This window comes from Aethalodelphis obliquidens, unplaced genomic scaffold (genome assembly GCF_003676395.1).
Source record: "Aethalodelphis obliquidens isolate GAN/ISIS:26980383/991018 unplaced genomic scaffold, ASM367639v1 scaffold3, whole genome shotgun sequence".
NCBI classification, from domain to species: Eukaryota; Metazoa; Chordata; class Mammalia; order Artiodactyla; family Delphinidae; genus Aethalodelphis; species Aethalodelphis obliquidens.
The window spans coordinates 9,261,848-9,285,561 of record NW_020837947.1 but is presented as its reverse complement, the minus strand read 5'-3'; the positions used below and the strand labels follow the sequence as shown (position 1 = coordinate 9,285,561).

Below are 23,714 nucleotides of genomic sequence, written 5' to 3'. Positions count from 1 at the left end.
ATGTGCCAAGACCCCCAAGAATTATGAGTTGCTTTGGAACTTTATGGCAAAACAGTTCTGTCTTCTTCCCCTTTCTCTTATGTATCTGAAGGAAACAGATCTTTGGCTAAAATAGAAAGTATCCTAAGTGCCTATAATCACTTATTTAATTAAAAGTTTCTCTATTAATGTGATCTGTCATTGAAGCCATGTGGAAATATAACTGATCTTTTCCTTTAAAGCATAAACTAATGGGGATTTACTCAAAGATGACCAGTCTTCATTCTTCTCTGTATACTCTAGATGAGCCCCCGTGTTGTAAGGTAACCACTACTGAACGCACACCATGTGCCAGATATTGTTAGGTGCTTTATATGCATTACGTCATTGAATTCCTACAGAAATCTTATGAGGAAGTTTATGATGTTATATCCATTCTATAAGAGTGGAAACTAAGAGAGATGGAGTACATTGCCCAAGTTCATACAGCTAGTAAGTGGTAAAGCTGGGATTCAAACCCGGATAGACAGCCTCGAGAGCTTCAGCTCTTAACCGTTGCACCCATGAGAAATTTACGTCAGTCAAATTTCTACAGTTTCATAAGGGATTTAAAATTCAACCAGTGGACCAATGTTCTTATCCTTGCCCCCTTTTACCCCATACTATGTATTTGTAAGATGCACAGCTTTGCTACGATTATCTCAGGAATACCCTTCCCTCCCCACCCCTCCATGGCCGCTCAGACTCCGTTCTCTGTCTTTCTGCTCTACAGGCTCCTTTCAGCGGATACATTCAGATTGTCTCATGATGTAAAGACAATGTAAATGTATTTCTTTGTTTTGTCTTATGAGGTTAGGATAGCTTTTAACTTTAGAGTGCCAGACGTAGAGAATGGACTTGAGGACACGGTGTGGGGAGGGTAAGCTGGGATGAAGTGAGAGAGTAGCATTGACATATATACGCTACCAAATGTAAAATGGATGGCTAGTGGGAAGCAGCCGCATGGCGCTTTGTGACCACCTAGAGGGGTGGGATAGGGAAAGTGGGAGGGAAACGCAAGAGGGAGGGGATATGGGGACGTGTGTATGCCTGTGGCTGATTCACCTTGTTATACAGCACAGACTTAACGAGACACTGTAAAGCAATTACACTCCAATAAAGACGTAAAAAAAAATGAGAGTGCTAAATGAGCCAATGTGTTGACTGCATGGCTTCTGGCATTAGGGAGTGTTTAATTTAGTTAGAGTGGGAGTTAGGGGGCGAGGCAGACACAGTCAGCCAGTTCCAGTGCAAGGCAGGTGAAAATCCATTCATAATAGAGATCCCGACAAACACTTGAGTGTTTGTGAGTGGTTTAATTTAGCAAGTAATTTACTAAACGCTTACTACGTGTAGGCCCCATGTTCACAGGCAACAAGAAATCACTGGTGAGCCTGATGGGCACAGACCTTCTCTTGTCCCTTGCATGCATCCTCATGGAGTTCAGAAGACAATGTTTGTACGTGCAAGTTTTGTTTGTTGGATTTTCCAACATTTGCTAAAACTTAAAGCATAGGAAAGTTAAGTGAACTTCATAGCGAATAATCATATACGCGCCTTCTAGATTTTACCATTAACATGTTACTGTTCTTCATCACACACATGTCCATCCCTCTGTCCATCTGTACCTGTCAGCATCTTGCAGCTTTTCTACAGGGTACTGATAAGCTTTCATAACTGGGAAGGCACTGTTATTTTAAGAGCGTATGGCAGTGCTGAAAATCACTTATTCTGTGGTCGTCCACAGTGGTTATTTTCCTAGAAGAGACTCAAGTCAGTATACGTGAGGAAAATCTGATTTCCCTCTTTGTAAAATAATAGTAATGTCATGAAGGTTAGATGCATATCTAAAGAATCATAGATATAATAATCTATTATTATTAGAATAATACCTACTTCATACAAATGACCAAGACAATCACAGTTAGCCACTTTAAGAAAAATAAAAAATTTGAGTCTTCGCCACTTTATGTAAGGCACTTTGAGAATCTTTTAGGGGAGATGTTTGCCCGTGACTTGCTACTGGGAATGACTAACCGATACGCCAATAACTCTAACGGAAGGCTAACTTTGGGAGAAAGTGGAAGGATGTGACTGAATGTCAGCCAGCAGGCGGAGGCCAGCGCCCTCCGTGGGGTGGGACTGGGCCAGAATCTAGGAAGGTGAGGTAGAAGCCTTTGCATGCAGATGGAGAGCAGAGCCTGAGCAAAGGCAAGGACACAGGAAAGTCTGGGAAACTGCGGGCTGAAGCACAGAGTGAGGGTTAGTGGCAAGTAGTGAGGACAGGCAATGTCATGGAAGGAAAAGTTAGGATCTTAATTGATGGCCTAAGGAGTTTGGAATCTGTTCTGTGGTCAGTGAGGTCTAATGAATGGTTTTTAATTAAAGTGATTGATAGAATCGGGAGGGGTTTGGTGCCCTGAAAGGAGGGGAAAGAAAAGGATGAAGACATTGAAGGAAAGCTGGAAGAAAGTAGAGAAGAGGTGTGGACTATTGTGTGACCAGATGCCTGCAGTTAAGGGACAGACAGGTTATTGGGAGTTGAAAGCAAAGGAGCCAGAGGCCGAAGTGCAGGAAGGGTGGGTTCAGAGAGAAGCAGACCATGAAGGCTTTGTGAGCTGGTTGTTAGTTGTTGATATTAGAGGAGGGACCCTGGAGGTCACCTGAGAGAGAGAGAGTGAGTAAAAAGTCAATGATAGAAGCTGGAGAGATTGCCAGTTGGTCAGGGTTTGAAAGATTTATCAGTAGGAGTCAAGTGGAAACAAGGTAGAAGGAATGTTCCAGGAAAAAAAACAGAGAAGCAAAGTTATTAGATTTGCCAACAAGGATTTCATAACCCAGGTAGAGAGCTAAGATCGTACACGTAACCAAATAAGATAGCAATTATTGTAAACAATGTATAAACAAAGTAGTTTTTAAAAGAACTATCATGTTATGTGTTTCTGTCCTAATAAGTTTTAATTTTTTAAGGTTACTTGGTGATGAATTTCATATCCCATTTCTTCCTCAATATTGATGAAAACCTTCTTTGACAGTTTGCTAACACGATCTTACTGTCATGGCAGTGCTGAACTTTTACTCATCCTGTTGTTCTAGTTATGGCCCTTCTGTTCCTTTTCCTCAGTAGTTTATAGAAATGCTAGACAATGAATGCCCGTACTTACTGTCATCTTACTATCCAAAATTTCTGTACCTTTTGAAGTTTTTAATTCTAAAAACAAAACCTCATAATTTAGTTTGGAAAGCACAGAGTATATATTGCTGAATAAAACACCCCTACTTCAAGAAAACTATGGAAGGAAGGGCTTCTCTTAAATGAAGCATGATTGTCAGGCCCTCAGCACGGCAGCCTTCATTTCCAGTCTGCACTGGAGTGGCTTGAGAGTAACTCCTCATCAGCCGTATGTTCGAGAAATCCACAGTCATAAGGATGAATGTCTTTCTGCTATTAATATTTGACTTCAGGCAGAATCACTAGTAACTTCATTAATTTTTCTTGAAGGTATAGAGATGTTAGAATGAAATCATAGTTCCTTTTGTAAAACATATACTGTTTTTGATGCTTCTGGTAGGTGGCAGGCAGTTATCCACCCTGTATGTCAATTGCTGAAGAGTGAAAAAAAGATCAACCATGATAGCATTCTAAAACATTAGAGAGGTGTATGAGGCCGTTTGGGTAATTTTCTTACAAATCTCAATCTCTCTCTCTCTCTTTTTAACTAACCCCCAAATTTTTATGTGAGAAGGAAGACCTGAGTAAAGAGAAAAATTTGCTATTCCATGTTCTTGAATAAATACATTCAGTATTGAAATTATTTTAAAGGCACTGTTTGTTTTCCCTGAGTTTATCTGTAAATTTAAGGTGATTCAAATGAAAATCAGCACATTTTTTAAACTTGACATGCTAATGCTAAAACTAAAGATTGTTTTAGTTTTAAAACATGAAGCTGATGCTAAAGTTCATGTGTAAAAATAAACCAATAGAAGATGTTATGGTAAAGTACTAACGGTATTCTGTCTAGTGGACTCCAAAGTAGCTTGGTACGAGTATGAATAGATTACTAGGATGGAATAGAGTCCAGAAATAGGCCCAAGTCCAGTATACGATAAAGGTGAATTTCAGATCAGTGGAGGAAAATGGATTGTTCATTAAGTGATGTCAGGACAACAGAATGACTACAGGAAAAAATTAAGCTGGATTCCTATATTATTTCATATACTGAAGTAAATTCCATATAGGTTGAAGATTTAAAATTTAAAAATTAAGGAAACAAAAAAAACTGGTTGCCTCAGGGCTGGGTGAGCCAGGGGTAAGAGGTGGGTTACAGGTACCCTTACTGCAGTACTCCTTGATATTGGGTGCCATGTATTGCCCATTCCAAAATTTTTTTTATAATACTAATAATTAAACTATAAAATTATGCTAAGGAATAATGGGAGAAAATATTTTAAAAATAGTTTTGGAGTATGGTAGCCCCATTTTATGCAAGACACCACCCCTTGGCGTGTAGAAGGAGTGTAGGAATGTGACTGTACAATCTCCTTGGAAAGCAGTTTGACAGAATCTATCCATTCTAAGTGCACACTTGTATTAGCCCAGCAATTTTTCTTCTGGGAATTTCACATACATCTATTGGACATGTGAGGAAGGATTGTGCACTGCAGCATTATTTACAGTAGCAAAATACGGCAAACAAGATAAATGAGCATCAGCATATGCTGTTTAGATGATGGGAAATAAATACAGTGGAATTCTGGGGAGTCATGTAAAAGAATGATGTCATCCATGTGCTGCTGTACCTAGGAGAATGTTTTAGGCTATTAAATAGAAAAACAAAAGAAAAGTGCAGAGCAGAAAGTATAATTTGGGCTCACATAATACGTTTAAAAGCAAAAAGGCTCTCTCTGCATGGCATGTTTAAGTATATACAAGGAATTTGTTAGGAGTCATTATCTCTGAGAGAATGACTGGCCTTTTAAGGTGGTAGGAATATTTTTTAAATTTCATATCTTTTTATACTATTCGAATTTTTTTCTTACTGGGAACATATTACCTTTTCAAATAAAAATTAAAACAGTTAAAAATATAACTGATTACTATCAAGCAGTTAAAGTGAATAAAACATATTCTTACCAGCAAGTATAATCTCAAAAACATAATGTTAAGTGAAAGAAAAAGACAGTTTGCAAAGAGTTACATACAGTACAGTGTTGTTCAGGTCAGTTTGAAAAATATAAAGCATTTGTTATTTATGAATACGGTACATATTCCATTACATACGCAGTGGAAGTATAAGAACATGCACAGGAATGAGAACAGGTTCAGAAAAGTAGTTACTTGGGAGAAGGAAAAAGAAAGGGAGTTTCTTTGTTATTGTTGTAAAGTTCCTAAGCAAATATGGCAAACTGTTAACAATAAAATTCGGTTGATCCTGTCTTTTGTGCTTTCCTACGTGTTTCTAAAATTTTATTATTTAAATTGTAAATTGTTTTAAATTTCTATCAGTTTTTTCAGCACCCCAATTCAATTGTTATGTGACTCCTACTGAATTGAGTAATGCTTTCTAGAAGTCACGAATACTCTCTCCTTTTTTACCCCTAACATCAGGTCAGCAGTGGCAATGACCCCTGGTCAGCCTGGAATGCTTCCAAATCTGGAAACTGGGAAAGCTCGGATGGCTGGGGAGCCAAGCCCGAGGGGACTGCAGCCCAAAGAAACACCTCCAACAATTGGGACACTGCCTTTGGTCATCCCCAGGCCTACCAGGGACCAGGTGAGGAAGAGGGCTCTGCTGGTGATGGAGCCCACCCACCCTTAAAGGGCATCGGAGTTAAAATAGATTTAATCAAAGGAACTGTTCTCAGGTGCTCTTATTCACTAATAGCAAACTTATTTTTCTGGGTCAAAATGTAGGTAGTTTTTAGTTATGGTCTTTAGTCCACTCTCAGTTACCTGTCAAGGAGTCCCAAATGCAAACGCTTGCAGGGGCCAGGTTCATAAAGCAGGACAGCAGTGCAGCCCCGTGGGGCGGGGCTGCGGAAGACGGAGGTGGGCAGCTCTGCTCCAGCCGGCGGGTTGATGCCGTTGCAGGAGAACTGAGCTAGTGCTCCTGGACCACCACCGTTCCAGAGAGAGTAGAAATCTCGATTTTCATCTCATCTTCCCACTTTAAAATCTTAGCTGCTAACACACATTTGGGCCCAAAAAATGTGCACACGGGTTGAATATGGTTCATCGCCACGTTCAGTGGTTTATGGCCACATGGTTGGTGACCTCCAACGTAGCTGTTCTTTTCCTTAACTACCTGTTTGACTCCCAGGTTCTTAATGGAAATACTGAGGCAAAAGAGGAACTTCTAAAAGGAGAAACAATTCAGGAATTAAGAAAGGCGATTTATGTCTGTTCCGAAATTAAGAGATCCACCCGTTATTTTTTAATGATCCCTGTATGAGCAGATTTTGCCAAGAACTGAATGTGCTAAACAGCAGGAGACTTGCATGCAGGAGCCACAAAGGGCACAGGTGCTGGTTTCCAGCTCCCACTCAAGGACAGGAGCTGGGCTGCTGCAGGACCAGGAGTCGTGGGCTGGGTAGAAATGTTGAGACTAGACTGCTGACTTCTGCTTCTGTAGTAACTTGGCGTGGCTCCAGGACTCTTGGCCCAGATCCTTCTAATACTTTCTATTCTCTTCTTTTTTTCGTTTTGGCATTTGTCTCTGGGCTTCTCGTGGTGGCACTCTTAGGGCGGAGATCCCAGGGCAATTTCCTGCCTAATGCTAAAGGGACTCCTCAGGCCGTCAGAGGTGGGAGACAGAGGCACAGAACAGTGGAAGAAGAAAGGAGGGAGGGAGGAAAGCTGGCAGCTCCTCATCTGACGCAGAGCTTGTTGTTAGAATATTAGGCTGCTCGTGCTGGTCAGTTACTACTTAGCTCTCGTTTCTTTCTCTTTCTCCTCCACCCCCTTGTCCTTCTCTCACCTTTATTATTAGTAGTGTTAAACAATTCCTTTTTTTTTTTGCGGTATGCAGGCCTCTCACTGTTGTGGCCTCTCCCGCTGCGGAGCACAGGCTCCGGACGCGCAGGCTCAGCGGCCATGGCTCACGGGCCCAGCCGCTCCGCGGCATGTGGGATCCTCCCGGACCAGGGCACGAACCCGCGTCCCCTGCATCAGCAGGCGGACCCTCAACCACTGCGCCACCAGGGAAGCCCAACAATTCCTTTTTAAAACTCTTATCACCCTTTTGTCCTCCCCAGTCTCTTGGCTTAAAGGGTATTTGATCTGCTTAGTTGCAAGTGTATAAAGCTGGATTTATCAGCGCAGAGGCCTCTAGAAGGCCTTCCCTATATGCCACAGAGTGTTTTCATAGTTGGCATTCACCTGAAGTTACTTGGACCAACAGCCCTCTTGAAGTTGTTTCTAACTTGCCTTTTGTGCTAAAAGGCCGAATCGTCAAGCCCCCAAACTGTCTGACTATAGAGCCTCTATTCTTCGCATCTTTATTTGAATCCTGACCTCCCCAGAAGATTAAGTCATCCCATCTTTCTTTTGTCTTTCTTTACTGACGATCTTCTGTGCCCACCTCCAGCAACTGGTGACGATGACGACTGGGATGAAGACTGGGATGAGCCCAAGTCGTCTTCTCCCTACTTCAAGGATTCAGAGGCAGCGGAAGCAGGCGGTGCCCAGCGAGGAAACAGCCGTGCCGGCAGCTCCTCCATGAAGCTGCCGCTTAACAAGTAGGTGTAAGGGAGTTGGGGCAACATGAACACTCTGTAGAAACAGATACAAGATACAAAGAGGCTTTTTCTCTTTTCAGTGATCTACAAAGCTTGGGGTGCGATTTGATCACGTTTATTTTTTATTTGGCTCCTAGCTTGGAAGCTTCTTTTAAAAAAATTTTTTTTTCATTTTAAAGTGAAATATATGTTCCATTTAATCATCTGCCAAATACTGTTTTTTACCTTTATTAACTCATGACGTATTAAGGTTTTTATTGCTGATGTCACAGGAAAGCTAAAAATAATCCTGATAGCTTCCTTTTAAACGTTTTACTGTTTATTGATCTTTTACCATGTGCCGGGCTTTGTGCAAAGCAGTTTGTGTGTATTCTCTCATGCGACCCTCATATCCCTTTTGTGGTACATATAATCTCTGTTTTCTCTGGGAAAATGAAGCCCGGAGAGGTTAAGTAACTGCCCAAGTTCACACAGGTGGTAAGTGATCTAGTCGGGATTCCAGTCCAGTCCCTCAGCTTCCTGAGCACACTCTCAACTACTATGTTTAATGTGTTTAGGACTTTGTTTTCACTTAGATTATTCTTATATTTTTTAAAAAAATGTTTCGAACGGTCCTTGTAGAAACAGTGCTTAGCAGGAAAGCATGTGGGAAAGGGTGAATATGGACACAGCCCTATGGAATTCCCTAGTAGAGAGTTCTGGAAGTGTTCCAAGTTCATGATTCCAAGCAGATATCAAGGAATGTTAATCTATGTCTGGAAAAAAATTGTAAATATGTTTGATATATATCTAGATACCAAGTTTCTAGGTCTCGATGTACATGTGTATAAGTTTAATGAGCCCTGCAAGTTCTCCTTTAGTATTTAGTATTTAAATACCGTCTGGTAATTAAATGAGTTATCTTTTAGCTCACACATCTCCTGCATTTCTCTCCAGTTTCTTCCATTGTGTATTTTCGTACTCAGTTGCATGCATAGTACAGTCAGTCATTATTGACTGTATCCTGTTTCTTAAAGTGAGATTTGAAGTTCTCAGTATGATCTGTAGTGACGTACCTTACCCTCAGTTGTTCTTTAAACCTAAATACAAAGTATATTTAAAACCCATTTTAATATAATGTATCCCTCAGCCCCATTTTGAAAATGAGGAAGCAGGACCTGTGAGACAAATACGGCTAGCTGAATTTTTGAGTTTTCGTAGCCAGTTTGTGAGGTTCTGGCTTGCGCCAGGCCTGTAACTCCACTTTCCTGTGGTTTCCACTGCTCCATGCTTGCTCTCTGGCTTGCTATATGATCGTGGGGAAGTTGGATGACCTGTTTCAAACTCAACTTTCTTCATCTCTAAAGTGAAGGATTGGCTTTAATTAAGAATTCTTTCTGCTCTAAAATTTCAGTCTAGGTTGAAACCAAATTGAAGGAGTCCTAATATGCACCTGCACCTTGGAGGCATCCCTCGCTTTCTGTGGTGCTGGGAGCCGTTTATACCCTACATATTTTTATTTAACTAGACTAATGTATAAATGACTTACTTATAACAGTTGTAAAAATTTTTTTGGTATTAACATTTTTCAGCGGTTAATCCATTTTATATGACAGCTATATTCCAGTCATGGAGCCTAAACCTTATGCTCGAAACAGAGGTCAGATATTTAAGTATACTTGAGCATTACAAGAATACATCTTGATAATACTGAAAGCATTAATCAGTTGCACTGCTGTTCAGTAAGTATTAAATGCGTGCGTAGTCAGCTCTAGAGTTTTGCTGTGGTCACTAGGATACCAAAAGAAACATGACATGTGCTCTCTGCACTCGGAAGCTTACAGTCTAGTCAAGGAATTGTTGCTATGTGCAATGCCCCAATTTCTCCATCAGCGTTTTCTAGCAAAAGTGTAGGTTCTTTAACAAAAGTGTTCTAGGTTAGCCCATTAATTCATTAAGCATTTAGTATATTCCCATAATTCCTCTAGGTCCTGGAAATACAAATGCTTTCTCTAAGGTGCTTCTCGTCTGCTGTGATGTGCAAATAGATCATGGCAGTTGCAGCACCATAAGCTGAAGAGCAGAAGTGTACTCAGAACACTGCCGCAGCACAGAGAAGGCTGCACCTGAGGCTGTAGGGAGCACTTCCACAGAGCCGGTGGCGGCATTAGAAATCATTTTAATTTCTGAGTACGTACTAGGGCCTTTAGATTTATATAGATAACTCTTTACTTAAATCTTTTCATTTAATTCCCTTACCACCTTAAAGGTAGGTCGTATTGGTCCCATTCTTCACATAAGAAGACGCACTCTAAAAGTCACATAGCTATGAAGTGTTGGACTTGAAATTCAAACCCAAGGCCATCAAGCTCCTAGACACCCCTTTTACTCTGTTGTAGGAGCTGTGTTTTAAAGCAGGTCCAGGGAAAAGAGAATGGAGGGAGGTCAGTCCAGAATGAAGGAAAAGATATGAGCCCCTGAGAGCATCACATTGGCCTTTAACTTGGTATAGGAATGAAATCAGAAGTAAGACAGGTGGTTTTTGTAGAAATAAGATTTCTTTTCCTATTTTAGGTATTTTGCTTTCTGAGGATTTTTTCCCCGTTTATTAAAAAAAAAAAAATTCTAAAACCCAGATTAATCTTGTCTTCTTTAGAAGTAGCGCTTTGGATGGCCATGCATTTATTTCAGCTTTTCTTCAGTTTTAGAACTTCGCTTCGGATGTAGATTTGATTTCTGGAAATAGCCAAGTTCATTATGTTTAGAGTCTCTTTACTAAGGAGACTGTTTTTTTGTGTGTGTCTCATAAACTGGTTCTGAAGGCAGTTCCCAAAGAAAATGGCACAAGTACTTATGAACAGTGGCGGTTTCTTTGGGATAATCGTGGCCACCGGAGGGAGAATGTTGAAAGGCAGCTTTAATTTGAATATAAAAATGCCAGCGTGTGGCCTTCACCCCATGTGGTCATCTCAAATTGATGCGCTCAGTACTTTCTACCTCTGTACCTGGGGGACATTTTCTAGTCTGCCCTTCACTCTTCATGTGGTGATAGAGTGTCTCAGATCAAGCAAATAGAGTGCCCATAAATATCACACCTTCTGGAGTCAAACTGTCCTCTTACCAGATAAAGCTTAATTAAATGACTAATTGGCCATTGAACAATCTGATTACATTAGGTTTCATTTACCATAGTTTCCTAGTTCTAGTACATGTGAAAGACAGAACAAGTTCAAACTGTCGTATTAAGTAAATGTGGATGAGAGCTGTAGAATTCTTATAAGGAAAAGCGTAAGACTCACAAGCATTTATCCTCATGATTAGATTTCCTGGATTTGCAAAACCTGGAATGGAACAGTATTTGTTGGCCAAGCAACTAGCAAAACCCAAAGAGAAAATTCCTATCATTGTAAGTTTGTTCTTTTTTTTTTTTTTTTGGCTTTGTTTCTGATTAAGCTCTTTTATAATACCTTAAAGCTAAGAGGGTTATTAGTCATTTGGAAAGTTTTTTGTTTTTGGAAAGTATTTTTAAACACGTTTAATGCTCGAAGTAAGTAACTGACAGTGTGTATTAGTATTTTAAGAGTACTAAAAATAATTGGCATGAATTAATGCCCATTATTATATTGTTTAGATATTCTTTACTTTTACCTTTCAGACTGTTAGTAATTGAACAAACAACACCCATAGTACATACGTATTTTTAATAATTTTTCTAAAGTATCTTGAAGTATCTTTTACATGCTGTTTTTTTACTAGCCATACATATTTAGCTAAAAAACCCAATTCAAATATTTAGGTTTCTACCTTGGCGAAGTACATGCATGTTATCAGAATAAGTTGCCTTTTCCACTATGTTGGTAATAGTTTTCTTTCAATAAACCAGCTGTCGAGTCGTGATAAGGAGCTAGTACGTAAAAGCTGGGAGTCAATGGCACCATTAAGTATATCTGTCTTTGAATAGCTTATTACATAACATGACACAGGCTCTGTGGTTTCACCTAAATGTTGATTGCTGATAGATTTTCTATCTAAATGTTATCTAGCTGTATATTTCCAGATGAAATTCTGGCAAAGAGAACTATAGCTATCTTCTGACCCTGTTGATTTAATCCTGTAACTGTAAGTTGGGGGCAGGGCAGGAGGGTAAGCGGCCTTGAATATAATCACCACGGGCTCAAACAAGGAGGAAAGATCTGGTCTTATTCTATAATCTTTGGGTCCTGGGAAACTCGATAAAATTGCAAGAATGATATTGAATTTTTTATATTACTTGTTCCTACTTCTTTGAAAAGCTTGAAATCCTAGAAAACTCCAGAGAGAAGGGTTGTGACCCAGAGCCCTTTTATCCTTCTTCCCTCAAAGCAAACTTGGGATAATTATCTTCTGAGTAGTTAGGTTAGAGATTATTTCAGTTTTTTCCTTTAACTCCACAGAATTAAGAGCCCATGGCCCTGCCCCTCAGATTCTCACAGGGGACTTTGTCATAAGCAGGAGAGTCCTGGAACAGAGCTAAAAGACCCCCGTGTTTGAGTTGTCCTGCACGTTTTAGGTGAAACTGGACCCATAGGCAGGCTTGCCTGTGTGGGCTTCCTGTGTGGAAAAGGAAGCTGAGGAGAGCCATTGAGCCTTCAGAAAACCAAGAGAAAGTAGAGACCTGGTCCTTTGCTTTTAAGGTGCAGTCCCCTACCCACTAATAAAATGTGACCCCGTGGGTATTGGGCCCTGGTTGATCAGAGTCGCCTCTCTTGGTCCCAGTCACTAAGGGAGGTTCCCAAGAGGCCCCTGTTAAAGATTCCTGCTCTGCAGCTTTAAGAGAGTTTTCTGGATCTGGGCTCCCTCTTGGAGAATCATAATAACTTGTTGTCAGAGATCTTTAGTCCCTTACTAAAATTCTCTGGGCCCCAGTTACCGTCCTGACCTAGTAGCCTCTGAACTTTCATACCTCACCTCACTTTTTTCTCCTTTCACCTTTAAAAAGAATTAGAACTCTATAAAGAATTAGGGTATACAGAAAATGAGAGTAAGTGTAGAGGAAGTTTGATGGCACTTTGGCATGGCTGAGACAGCCAAGTGTGTCATTTTATATCTCACAGAACTCTTAGTCTGCAATAGATTCGAAATTTTAAAAAACTAGCCCGTCATTACATATAACTAAGACAGCTGGACTAGAGAGAGATTGTGTTCCATCGCTCTAGAGGAAAGGCAGATCGGCATCTCTCTGTGGCCTGCGATGCCCACATGGGAGCAGAAGGGCTTCTCCCATTAAGTGTTTTCTTTAAATATAACCTTAGTAGGAACAGAGAGCATTTATGTAAATAACTTCTCAAAGAAGAGCAAAAATGACCCTCCTAGGGACTTCTAGTCCTAAAAAGAATCATTTGATGATTTATATCAATTATACTTACTATTTTTCCATGTAACAAAATTAACTCTCCCCGCAATGCTGTGTAGGTTGGAGATTATGGCCCGATGTGGGTTTATCCTACCTCTACATTTGACTGTGTGGTAGCAGATCCCAGGAAAGGCTCCAAAATGTACGGTCTGAAGAGCTACATTGAGTATCAGTTAACACCTACTGTAAGTATCCAAGTTATCAAAGCAGAGTCATGCTTGCATCGCTAGGAACAATTTGCTTTTTTCATTTCCTGTAGTTGGCATTGGTAACGTTTTTCTCTTTCCTTATTTTGTAGAACACTAATCGATCTGTAAACCACAGGTACAAACACTTTGACTGGTTATATGAGCGTCTGCTGGTAAAGTTTGGGTCAGCCATTCCAATCCCTTCTCTTCCAGATAAGCAAGTCACAGGTGAGTGTGTGCGACACTGCACTCAGGACAAGTAAAAAGACTCCAGTTAGAGTAGTACCCTACTGTAAATCAGAAACGGCATTTTCCATCCTCTAGTGGAACAGGATGTAGGGGTTTGGAAACAGCAGCTAAAGATAGCCATATACATATATATATATGTATTGTACATGTATTTGGAAGTTACCTGAACACCTAACAAGAATATGTCATAAAATTTTCTGTTAGAGTTCCTGTATACATATGTATCTTTTTTTGTTTGTTTGTTTTTTTGCTGTACGCGGGCCTCTCACTGTTGTGGCCTCTCCCATTGTGGAGCACAGGCTCCGGATGCGCAGGCTCAGCGGCCACAGCTCACGGGCCCAGCCGCTCCGCGGCATGTGGAATCTTCCCGGACCGGGGCACGAACCCACGTCCCCTGCATCGGCAGGCAGACTCTCAACCACTGCGCCACCAGGGAAGCCCTGGGAACTTTGTTTTTAAAGAACTTGTTTGGATTTTGATTTTGTGGAGAAAACTTTTCAAAACTTTCAAAGTGTCGTAGCAGAACGGAGAGTGGGGACTACGTTGCCAGGTTGGCAGACACATCCTCGCCCTCAGGTGGGGTGACTCCCAGGCAGTCCCTCTTGGAGCTGGGAGCTGAGTGGCGGCCCTGTCGGGGTGGCCTGGTTGGCGTAGATGGCTGCCTCCTGCCACTCGTGTGTCACCCCCACCCCTGCTTCTGTGCAGATGCTCACTGTCCCTCCTTTCTGTCATCCTTATTGTTAAGTCACAGCTTTCTTTTTAAAAATTTAGATTTCTTTCCACGAAAACTTAAGTTCTGCCTTTCTCCACATTTTCAAATTTCAGACTGTCTCCTGAATTTTAAGCTCTCCTTTATCAACTTGATTAGCATAATATGTTCCCCGTGGTGTTTAAATAAATGGGTTGATGAGCTGTCTTAGAGTCGTGGAGGTTTCTCCTGTTTTTTAGGTTTTAATACATTGTTTATTCGGAATCAGATAACCCAGGACTATCTATCTGAAAGCATCATAGAGTCACAGTTCTCCCACAGTAAGGTTTGTATTTTTTTTAAAAAAAGGTCAGGTCTGAAGCCAGGAGGATGTCATAGAAAAGCAAGGAAGCAGCAGCTCCTCAGTCTGAAGAAAGTTGAGCTTTGATTCACTGACTGGGACGTGTGCCGAGGAAACTGAAAAGCCCAGGAGCCACTTTATTTCCCCCTTCTCTTGTTTGCCTCCTGCCTGAGATGCCCACAGGATCATTATTGTATAGGTTCCTGTCTCATTTAAATCCTGGAGAAAAGAAAAAGGAATGCCAAATAGATGATGTCATGACATTTCTGTGGACTTGATAATCCATCCATGAAAAGCTTACAGCTAAGATTTTTATTTGTTTATAGATTTTGTTCTTTGTGGAATAATAATGAATGAATCTGCTTTTATTTCGGGCTGCCAAACTGATATATTCCCATACTTAGTGAAAACCTAAGTAAGGGTCCTAGAAAATGGGGAGATGGAAATCCCTCTGCTCCCTTTTTTATTTAGTTTTATGTATTTTTTTTTTTTTGGCTGCGTTGGGTCTTCGTTGCAGCGTGCGGACTTTCTCTAGTTGCGGCGAGCGGGGGCTGCTCTTCCTTGTGGTGCGCGGGCTTCTCATTGCGGTGGCTTCTCTTGTTGCGGAGCACGGGCTCTAGGCGCACAGGCTTTAGTTGTGGCTCGCGGGCTTAGTTGCTCTGTGGCATCTTCCCAGACCAGGGCTCAAACCCGTGTCCCCTGCACTGGCAGGTGGATTCTTAACCACTGCACCACCAGGGAAAAATCCCCTCCTCTCCCTTTTTTTAATTCTCTGGAACCTGATAGGAAATTCCTAACAAGCACAAGGTAACATCTGAAGTCACAGTTTGTAAATAAACCAGCTGTGTCAGAAAAAACTTCAGGAGGAATAAGAGTCAGTAATTAATTAATTCCAACCAATGAGTAGGTTATAAACTCTTGGTATAATTTACTTGCTCATAATGGGGAATTCAGTATAGCCCTTAGGTCCGTGCTGACTTACAGGGTCTTTTCTGTCCATGAGGTGGGCCATCTTCTGCACAGCTTACGCTTCTGTAGTGCTTAATCTCTACCCCCAGTAAGTGTAGAATTTGAAGTGTTTTAGTATACAGGAGGGTCTAGACCCATGAAACTGTCCAATGGCCACTTTTTAGGAGGTTTTTTTTTTTTGCGGTACGTGGGCCTCTCACTGTCGTGGCCTCTCCCTTTGCAGAGCACAGGCTCCGGACGCGCAGGCTCAGCGGCCATGGCTCACGGGCCCAGCCGCTCCGCGGCATGCGGGATCTTCCCGGACAGGGGCACGAACCCGTGTCCCCTGCATCGGCAGGAGGACTCTCAACCACTACGCCACCAGGGAAGCCCAGGAGTTTTTGATTTATGTGGATTTATAATACTCTTCTCATTAAAGGAAACTTGTACTTATTTGTACTTGCAGTTTCTTAGGGAAAATCGAGGCTGTGTTTTTTTGTTACTTATGTATAGTAAGTTCACTCCTTTTGGTGTACAGTTCTAAGAGTTTTAACAGGTACCACCACAGGCCTATCACTACATTCAAGGTACAGAAAGTTCCATCATCTCCCCCAAATTTCCTTGTGCTGTTCCTTTATATTCAGCCTCTCCCCCTAGTCCTAACCCACGGCAACACTGATCAGCTCTTTGTCCCTATAATTTTGCCTTGTCTAGAATATCCTTATAAATGGAAGCGTATAGTGTGTGTGTCGTCGGGCTTTTGGGTCTTTTGAGTCTGGCTTCTTTCACTTAGCATAATGCCTTTGAGATTCATCTCTCGTTGTGAGTATCAATAGTTTGTTTCTTTTCATTGCTGAGTAGTATTTCACTGTATTGGCTCTACCATAGTCTGCTTATCTACTCACTCTTTGCAGGATGTTTGGGTTTCTAGTTTTGGCCATTTATAAGTCTGCTATAAACATTTACATACAAGTTTTTGTATAAATATAAGTTTTCATTTCTCTTGGATAAATTCCTAGGAGTGGAATGACTGGGTCATATGGTAGGTGTAAACTATTGAATGTTTAAGAAATTGCCAGGCTGTTTTCCTGAGCGGCTGTGCCACTTTGGGATCCCTACCAGCAATGGATGGGATTGTCAGGGGCTCCACATCCTTACTTGCACTTTTGATAGTGTCTGTTTTTCTTTATTTTAGTAAGTATAATAGTCTGATGTTAGCGGTGTTGTCTCCTCATGGTCTCAATTTGCATTTCCCTAATGACTGGTGGTGTAGAGCGTCTTTTCATTTGCTTATTTCTTTTCCATAAATTTTCTCTGGTAAAGTATCTTTTCAAATCTTTTGCCCATTTTTTTATTAGGTTGTTTTCTTATCATCGAATTTTGAAACAAGATTCTTTATATATTCTGGAAACATGTCCTCTCACAAATAATGTGATTTGTGAATAATTTGTCCCAGGTGTGGCTTTTCTTTTAACAGTGTCTTTTGCATAACAACACCTTTTAATTTTAATGAAGTCCAGTGTGTCCATTGTTTCTTTTATGGACTGTGCTTTAAGTATCACGTTAAGACCTCTTTGCCTAACCCAAGTTTACACTGATACTTGCTTCTAAAAGGTTTGTAGTTTTAGGTCTATGATACATTTTGAGTCAAGGTTTGTATAAGATGTGAGGTGGTAGAGGTATATGTTATAATACGTCTGGTTGTCTAGTGGTTCTTGCACTATCTGTTGAAGAGCGTATCCTTTCTTTATTGAGTTTACTTTGCATTTTGTTAAAAAATCAGTTGAACACATTTGTGTGGGTTTATTTCTGGACTCTGTTCCATTGATACATGTGTCCGTCCTTTTGCCAGTACCACACGGTCTTGATTAGTGTAGCTTTATAGTACAGTAAGTCTTGAAATCAGGTAGTGTAAATCCTCCAACTTGGTTCTATTTCAAAATCGTTTTTGGCTGTTCTTTTTCTTTTGCCTTTCCGTGTAAATTGAAGAGTCAGCATGATTATTTCTAGTCAGATATCTATTAATAATCATGCTGGGATTTTTACTGGAGTTGCATTGATTCTATAGACCAATCTTGGGAGAACTGAAAACAATGTGCAGTTTTCTAACCCAGGAACATACATATATCGTATCTGATTTTCCTATAGGGCCTTGTAGTCTTCAGCGTACAGATTCTGCACGTGTTTTCTTAGATTAATATGTAAGAATTTCATGGGGAAGGTTCTCCTGTAAATGGAATAGAATGGAATAGAGGGAGAGGGGTGCAGCCCCAGGCCAGAACGCCACAGATTCCCACTGTGCTGGCCTGAAGTTCAGCGGTTTGGGAGCGTAAACACTTCTCACGTGGCTGTTTGCCTTTGATTGATTTCCAGAGCCCTTATATTTGTGGATTTTGTCCAGCTTTATAGTTGCTTCTGGGGACTAGGTTTAGCAATTAGCTAAATTAGTTTTTGTTTTAAAAAAATTATTATTTTGTTTAAAAGCAAGGCATGCTTGTGATGACTCTGTAACAGACTAATTTGGGTTGTTGAAGCTGCTCCTGGGTTCCACTCTGTCCAGTAATCTGGGATCTCTAGGGTTTTTTTTTTCCTTTTTTTGGGGGGGGCAGGGGAGTGTGTGTGGGATTTGCTTTCATTTAGTCGTTCTTTTAATTCATTAACCATTGGACAGCCCTTAAGGGGAGGAGGACGGATTGATTCCACATTCCACTTCCTAGATCTAGTTTAGAAAACGTGTGCTGAGAGCACCTGGTGCTCTTAGGAAGGAGTGTAGTAAACGCCTCATTTAATAATATACTCCTTTTTTTTTCTTCAACATATTTATTGGAGTATAATTGCTTTACAAGGGTGTGTTAGTTTCTGCTGCATAACAAAGTGAATCAGCTATACATATACATATATCCCCATATCTCCTCCCTCTTGCGTCTCCCTCCCACCCTCCCTATCCCACCCCTCTAGGTGGTCACAAAGCACCGAGCTGATCTCCCTGTGCTGTGTGGCTGCTTTCCACTAGTTAGCTATTTTACATTTGGTAGCGAATATACTCCTCTTTGAAAGTTGCCTTTTCTCTCCACCCTTGAGTAGGTCCAGTATTTGATCAAATTCATGAAAGTGGGTGGAACCTGTCTTGCCCCTGCTCTGCACTCAGCTGTAGCCAGAATTTCCACCTTCAGAAGCCTTTTAACTGATAGTGATTTTGTTTGTTAGGCTTATAAAAATTCTCATTGTTCTCTTGATGTTTGGTATGTCAGGTTTGTTAAGCCGATTTTCCACTTTTAGAACAGAAATATCACCCATTAGGCTCTGTTTTTACGATGGTCATTAAGTTCTGGGATCACTTTCGTTTTTGCATTCATGGAAAAATTGCTTTTTCTGTTTTTCATTTAAGTAGTTTAAAAAACAAAACAGGGAAAAAAACCCTACAGTTCTGAGTTACTTTTCAGAAATATTAAATTTAAATTTGTATATCTGAGATTATGTTGCATTTAGACACATTTTTATAAATGTAGAAATTTCACGTACTTTGTAAGAATTGCTTATTAATTTCCATTTTTATCACCCCTTTTTTGCCTATAAGGCTTCATGTGGCCACATAGGCACTGGCTTGTTAGTTTATAAGAAAGAAACGTTTTCATATTGAGATAAAATTTTCTTTCAAATTTGTTGGTTACCTTTCCTGTGGGCCTTTGAGCATCCACTGTGTTGTGTGTTTTTAGCTTAGTGAAAAATTACCATGATTTATCTTTTACTGAATAACTCTCTACAAGTGGCCAGTAGCTACATAAACAGTCTTTCAGTTGGGGTAACAGCGATTCGTCTTTGACAGAGCTGCACATCACTCTCGGCACGTCTCTTGCAGGTCGCTTTGAAGAAGAGTTCATCAAGATGCGCATGGAGAGACTTCAGGCCTGGATGACCAGGATGTGTCGTCACCCAGTAATCTCAGAAAGTGAGGTTTTCCAGCAATTTCTAAATTTCCGAGATGAAAAGGTAGGACATTTTGTTGTGATCATCTTAGAGGATGTTGAGAATTATCACATTCACACCAATTTTTTGTCTAAAAGGAGTTAAGTTGTGTTGGTTAGTTGGTTGTTTCTAAATAATAGGAAGTCAGCCCAGGGAAGGTAGGGCTGAAGGATATGATAGAATAAGGGACTTTTTCCTAGATGCTTTTAAAAATAGGATAGACCCCAAACTGTGTAGCATATTATCAGCGTGAAGTCAGGGAAATAGTGTGAATGATTTCCTATGATCACATTTTGACCTTACGGTGTAAATAGTGTAATGAAGGGAAAGGTAGATTCGGAATTGAACCAGCTTTCTCAGAGCCACGTTGTTTTTCCAGTCCAAGTCTGCCTCTGCCCCTGCCCCGGCCCCATGGGCAGTCATTCTGCCAGTAGTTATCTGTTCTTTTTTGCAAATCGGCAAGAAATGGGCTGCTTGTCACCTCACTGATGTTATCTGCTTTGGAAATAGCCGTGTGTCCCCTTAGGCTTCCACTGTATGTGATCATTTGTTTGGTCATGCCTGGTGTAATTTATAGGTTAGAGATCATTCCACTTAAACATTTGTAGTCTTTTTGCATTTCGTGGTGAATGATACATGTGAAAAAGTAATAGAGTTACAAGAACTACGGGGAACGCTGTCCAAGTTGGTGCCTTACTGCTTACCCATAGCTCTTTAACAAGGGCTTGTTCGAATGATTTGTCAAGGATTCTATTTAGGAAGCACTTCTAAAGGTTGTGTTTTATGCAGAATATTATTATTAAAAATAATAAATCTAGACCTTTTTTGGTGTTTTTGATATAAGAGAAGAAAGAAAGAACTTGGGGCCAGGGCACTCAGTTTTAGTCTTGGGTTTGCTTCCAACTACCTCTGTGACCTTGACCAAAGCATTTAATGTCTTTGGGCCACAATTTCCTCATCTGCTAAATGACAGTATAAAACTAGAAAGTTATGAAAACTTGTGATTCTCTGGGCAACGGTAGCTCACATAGATGGTTGGACATAGAAAATCCCAAAGAATCTACAGGAAAATGTAGATCTACATAAAAAACTATGAAACACTGTTGAGAGAAATAAAAGAAGACCTAAATAAGCGTTCCAATACTGTGTTTCGTGAATTGAAGAACTGAAAAGATGTCATATATAGAAAATTAAAGCTCCAAGAATAGCCAAGATACTCTTAAAAAATGATGACGTGGGAAGAGGACTTTTTTGGATATTAAGACTCATTATCAAGCTAACATAATTTTAAAAGCAGGCCAATAGAACCGAATAGAATGGACACTTGATTTATGACAAAGATGGTGCTGAGTGCAATGGGGGAAGAGAAAAGAGCTAGCATCTCCGAAGCCCCTGTCCTGACCCTTCCCAATCACTACCCCTTCCGTCCCCTACAAGGGTGACCACGATCCACTCCTTTCTGGTTATCATTTCCTCACTTTATAGAGTTTCACCATCTGAGCCCCTACACCATGGTTTTGCTAGTTTTATTAACTAGCTAAGACGCTACCCTAAGCATTCTTTCGTGTCTGGCCTCTTTTGCTCAGCCTATTGAGTCAGTGGTGCTCAGTCAGTTGGATGGCATCACTGGGAAGAATGAAATGTGGTCACTGCCTCACAACAGTCTGTTGATTTTGTTAGGTTTGATATTGTGGTTATGTTTTTAAAACATGGCCTTATCTGTTAAAGACATATAATGAAGTATTTACAGGTAAAATGATATTATATCTGAGATTTCCATTAAAATAAACAAGAAAAAAAAGTAGGATGGGGAAGACTAGATAAAACAAGATTGGTAAAAAGTTGATAATTTTTGAAGCTGAATCTATAGGGGTTTATTAACGTACTTTTCTTTCTACTTTTTTTTCTGGAAAGTTTCCATTGAATTAAGTTAAAAAAAAATTAATTCCAGATGGTTCACAAGTCTAAATGTGAAAGACAACACAATCGAGCTTCTAGAAGGTAACGTAGGAGAAAATCTTCATACCCCTAGTGTAGGGAAGGATTTCTGAAATAAGGCACAAAACTGACTAACGGTACAAGAAGAGACTGACAAATTAGACTACATTAAAATCAGGAACTTCTGTTTATCACAGTAAGTCATTAAAAAAGAAAAACAAGTCAAAGATATGAACACGTATAACGAGCAAAGGGCTGGATTTTAGAAGATGGGCAAACCCATACAAACTGATAAGAAAGGTACACCAGTAGAAAAATAGGGGATTTGGTAACGTACCTCACAAAAGAATCTGAATCACCAATAAATGTATAGAAAAGTACCTATCTCATGAGTAATAAGAAATGCAAATTAAAACCACAGTGAATACACTTGCCAGAAGGCTAAAATTAGAAAGACTGACTGTACCAATTGTCTTCTTGGTGAGATGAGGAGTTTCTGGGACTCACGCACACTGCCGGTGGGTGTGAAAGCTGATGAGACAAGCTTGGAAAACAGATTGGCATTATCTATTTAAACTTGAACAACTTTCCACTCCTGGGTAAATGCCTACAGAAACGCATGGACACATGCACCAGGAGACACGTACACAGCAGCTTCATCCGTAACTTGGCCAGGAGTGGGGGTGGCTACCAGTAGTAGAATGGGGTAAATAAATTGGGGAACAGTCATTCAATGGAATATTATACAGCAGTGAAATGAATGAACTGCAGTGTAACAACAGTGTGAACGTAGCATCTCAGCGTAGGCTGAGCAAAAGAGGCCAGACACGAAAGAATGCTTAGGGTAGCGTCTTAGCTAGTTAATAAAACTAGCAAAACCATGGTGTAGGGGCTCAGATGGTGAAACTCTATAAAGTGAGGAAATGATAACCAGAAAGGAGTGGATCGTGGTCACCCTCGTAGGGGACGGAAGGGGTAGTGATTGGGAAGGGACAGGACAGGGGCTTCGGAGATGCTAGCTCTTTTCTCTTTCTTGGCTTTGGTGGTAGTTACACAGGAATTCACTTTGTGAGAATTCGTTGCAGTGCGTATTTCTGCTTTGGGTACTTTAGTGTGTGTGTATAACTTGCAATAATTTTTTAATAGTTTATAATATTGGTTCCTATCTTATATTATAGAAAAGCTTTAATCTTTTTTTAAAAACAACCTAAAAACTTGAGGCACTTCGTCGCATTCGTGGATGTGTTTATATGGGTGGGCCTTGGGAAAGGAAAGGTGCTGGGTCACCTCACTCTGGAAGGACTTGGGTTCATAAGGACCGTTCTGTGCAGTGACACTGTTTACGTATGAGATGACGTTGGAGATGTATAGGTGCCTGGCACGTTTGCAGAGGGAGGTGGTGTGGGCGCTGCTTCCTGAAAGTTAGAAGGATAAAGATGACAGTGAGCCGATTCTAGGAGGGAAGTTTGAAAGACCAGTGTGGCTCTGCTCTCCACTTTAACATTATAATGTTCCTATTTACAGGAATGGAAAACCGGGAAAAGGAAGGCTGAGAAAGATGAGCTGGTGGGAGTTATGATATTTTCCACCATGGAGCCAGAAGCACCTGACCTGGACTTAGTAGAAATGTAAGAGATGCTGCCAAACTTCCCTTCTCCCCAAACTGAGTCCGCCTCCTTTGCTTACAGGTCTCGGCCAGTCGTCAGACTAGAGTGTGTAAAATGAGTGGGGCTTGTAGTCAGATGAGAGGAGAGCATCGTTTGTTCATGAAACACTGTCTCTCTAACCATAACATCAGTTAAAGTCTGCTTCCCTTTTACCTTGAAGTCAGTGATTTCATAGTTGACATTGTGGTTAGGAGTTATTTCCAATAAAGTATGATGAGACAGGGTGGCACCCACAGAATGGTCCACGAGACAGAAATCTCTCTGAACATCGCCTTGAAGGGGGCAATCCCAAACCTGATTTTTCTGTTTTTTTCCTATCCTGTTTTTAATCTTGTCATCTTCTTTTTAATGTAGGCTTGGTTGAAAATCTGGAGTAGTTCCTTTGCTGCGTAAAGACTAAAAAGAAATCTTAGGCTTTTTTTTTTTTAATTTTAAGAAGCTTTTTTCTTAATGTAAAATCATTGCTTATGTGTTACCAAATATATAGATAGTCTTATAACTACCCAGAGAGAAAAATCAATGCTAATATGTTGACCTAGGTCTGTGGTCTTCCAAACCTTCCTCTGTTCATTTGTATCTGAAG

At 40.5% G+C, this 23,714-nt stretch overlaps 1 protein-coding gene across 4 annotated transcripts in view; it reads left to right on the top strand.

Moving 5' to 3' along the window:
- The window catches only part of SNX9 (sorting nexin 9), a 91,415-nt gene that overhangs the window by 52,921 nt on the left and 14,780 nt on the right, over positions 1-23,714 (top strand). For all 4 annotated transcript variants that reach the window (XM_027082518.1, XM_027082528.1, XM_027082538.1 and 1 more), the window contains 7 exons: positions 5,627-5,792; positions 7,605-7,755; positions 11,056-11,140; positions 13,186-13,311; positions 13,425-13,542; positions 19,420-19,550; positions 22,989-23,092. In XM_027082518.1, the coding sequence (XP_026938319.1) occupies positions 5,627-5,792; positions 7,605-7,755; positions 11,056-11,140; positions 13,186-13,311; positions 13,425-13,542; positions 19,420-19,550; positions 22,989-23,092 (881 nt within the window). The remainder of the gene's footprint in view (positions 1-5,626; positions 5,793-7,604; positions 7,756-11,055; positions 11,141-13,185; positions 13,312-13,424; positions 13,543-19,419; positions 19,551-22,988; positions 23,093-23,714) is intronic.